This window comes from Penaeus chinensis, chromosome 6, assembly GCF_019202785.1.
Source record: "Penaeus chinensis breed Huanghai No. 1 chromosome 6, ASM1920278v2, whole genome shotgun sequence".
Taxonomy (NCBI): domain Eukaryota; kingdom Metazoa; phylum Arthropoda; class Malacostraca; order Decapoda; family Penaeidae; genus Penaeus; species Penaeus chinensis.
The window spans coordinates 16,212,949-16,215,448 of NC_061824.1; the positions used below are offsets into that span (position 1 = coordinate 16,212,949).

The 2,500-nt window shown below is 35.2% G+C and overlaps 1 protein-coding gene across 1 annotated transcript in view; it reads right to left on the reverse strand.

Moving 5' to 3' along the window:
* Nucleotides 1-2,500, reverse strand: part of LOC125026209 — a 32,898-nt gene that overhangs the window by 28,116 nt on the left and 2,282 nt on the right. Inside the window, exons 3-4 of the mRNA XM_047614513.1 lie at nucleotides 708-880; nucleotides 180-298 (exon numbers count right to left, since the gene is read on the reverse strand). Of these exons, the coding sequence (XP_047470469.1) occupies nucleotides 180-298; nucleotides 708-880 (292 nt within the window). The remainder of the gene's footprint in view (nucleotides 1-179; nucleotides 299-707; nucleotides 881-2,500) is intronic.

Below are 2,500 nucleotides of genomic sequence, written 5' to 3' on the forward strand. Positions count from 1 at the left end.
CACTAAAACACAAGACAACACAAAACAGACATAAAACACAGGACAAAGACAAAACAGACATAAAACACAAGACAAAGACAAAACATACATAAAACACAGGAAGCACAAACATTAAAACAAAAACCACCTTCTCTCACGTCAAATGTAACTTAATCACTTATCTATATTGCCGAGACCACCTTATTCTGCGCACCACAACCACAGAGTCCAACTGCTTGAAGGGCCGGGGATTTTTCATTGTCACCTCGGCCCGTGAAACTGAGTTTTGGTTCTCATAAGATTTGCAACTAAAAACTTTCTATGGTCACTAAGATATTCTTATTATAATAATTAAAATATGTTAAAAGTTTGTTCATAAAATTAATAGAAGTTCTATGAAATAAAGTAGTAAAATATAAAAGAAACATCGTACACAAGTATATATTACAGTAAAATAAATTAATAAAATGTTAAGTGCAAAAATGTAAAATGTAAAATATGATAAAGTTAAGATAAAATGATAAGTAATCTAATAGAGATTAAAAGTTTCTTTTCAAAATAATTTTCTTTATGGTGGTCTCTTTCTTTTCCGACTAAAGTTCATCTAAATCACGATGCAAAAATGCTAATTAAAACACACTAAACAAAGGTAAAACAAATAAAACACAAGCAAAAATAACGAGTCCCTCCAGGTGGCTTCCCGTTTTCTGTTGTCGCAGCTTCCTCACCGCGACGGGCATCCTCGCCCTCGGGGATAAAAAACAGGGATTTTGGGCGACCCAGAAGAAAGACGAGGACGCAACCTCCTCCGTGGAGCGAGGGTGGATGCCGTCCTTTATCTCGTAAGGGTGGAGACGAAAGGATATGTAGGGGGCCGTAGAGGACGTACACAGACGGTCCACTACAGGAGAACAACAGGCCATGATTCTGCCAGCTCAATGACTATTTTTTATAACTTTTTTTCTTTTTATGCATGGATACAACAGAATTAGTCAAAGGAGACAATTCCGATTCTGTTAGAGAATGAACAGGAAAAGGAATAATAGATAAAAGTAAAGTGTAGGAAAGAAAAATCGGGAGAAAAGAGTAGGAGAGATCACAAGTTCGTCCAGAGTAAAGATACCGGAAAATCCCGGGGAGTGGGGGTGGCGGTCTCGACTTGTGTTCATTACATTTATTGTTATAATTATTGAGTTTTAATTAGTAAAAGGGATGGTGAGAATTAACCTTAGACTTGACTTAAGTTAGTAGAAGATTATATGCTTGTTTTCTTTATAATGCTAATGGATTTTATACCGCTTGTTTATTTATTTATTTATATATTTTTTGATTAATCAAATTTATTATAATTGTTTTTATGATCGTTATGTCTTTTGCACATACTCAGCAGAGGAATAAGTCATTCCAACCTCAAGCCTTAAAACCATTAAGTCGTGCTAATCATTAAAATTAGGTAAGTCAAAATTAGGTTTTCTCGGGGTTTCCTTGGGTTTTGGGAAGGGTGCAGTAATATTATTATCATTTGTATTAGAATTGATCTTGGCAAATTGGCAGCTGTAATTTAGTAGAATATATTTTAGGTTGTATATGAAAAAAAAAATACGATACGACATATATATATATAATGCGCGTGCGCGCGCGCGCGCGCGCGCGCGCGCGCGCGCGCGTGTGTGTGTGTGTGTGTGTGTGTGTGTGTGTGTGTGTGTGTGTGTATCTACGCATACTGAAACACCCATAAACTAACAGCGTGCATATACGTATATTTCCTGTTACAATTCGTGTACATTTGTGGCAGCATATACTGTGTTTGGGTGTTTATGTGTACATGTACGCGTGTGTGTTCGAGTGTAACTTTTCATATAGCCTTGTTTATTCCACACGTGTGAGTAGAATATATAGAGACACAGAAATTACATGTACACACTGATAAACACAAATATTTGTATATATGTATGTAGCTGTTTGGGACTGTGTGTTTTATTGATATATATATATATATATATATATATATATATATATTCTAGATATATAGATATAGATAGTTAGATTTATAGACAGATATATTTACACAGAAATATAAGATGTATGGGTGAATATTTCCATAAAAAATCAATCATACTATATTATATGAGAATTATATGTCTGTGGGTGGTCACTGTTCAATTACTTCCTATGAAATTTGGGTTCGTCTTCAACACTCTTTTCTAATACCTCATTTTGGTATAAAAAAAAAAAAAAATACGATACGACATATATATATATAATGCGCGTGCGCGCGCGCGCGCGTGTGTGTGTGTGTGTATCTACGCATACTGAAACACCCATAAACTAACAGCGTGCATATACGTATATTTCCTGTTACAATTCGTGTACATTTGTGGCAGCATATACTGTGTTTGGGTGTTTATGTGTACATGTACGCGTGTGTGTTCGAGTGTAACTTTTCATATAGCCTTGTTTATTCCACACGTGTGAGTAGAATATATAGAGACACAGAAATTACATGTACACACTGATAAAC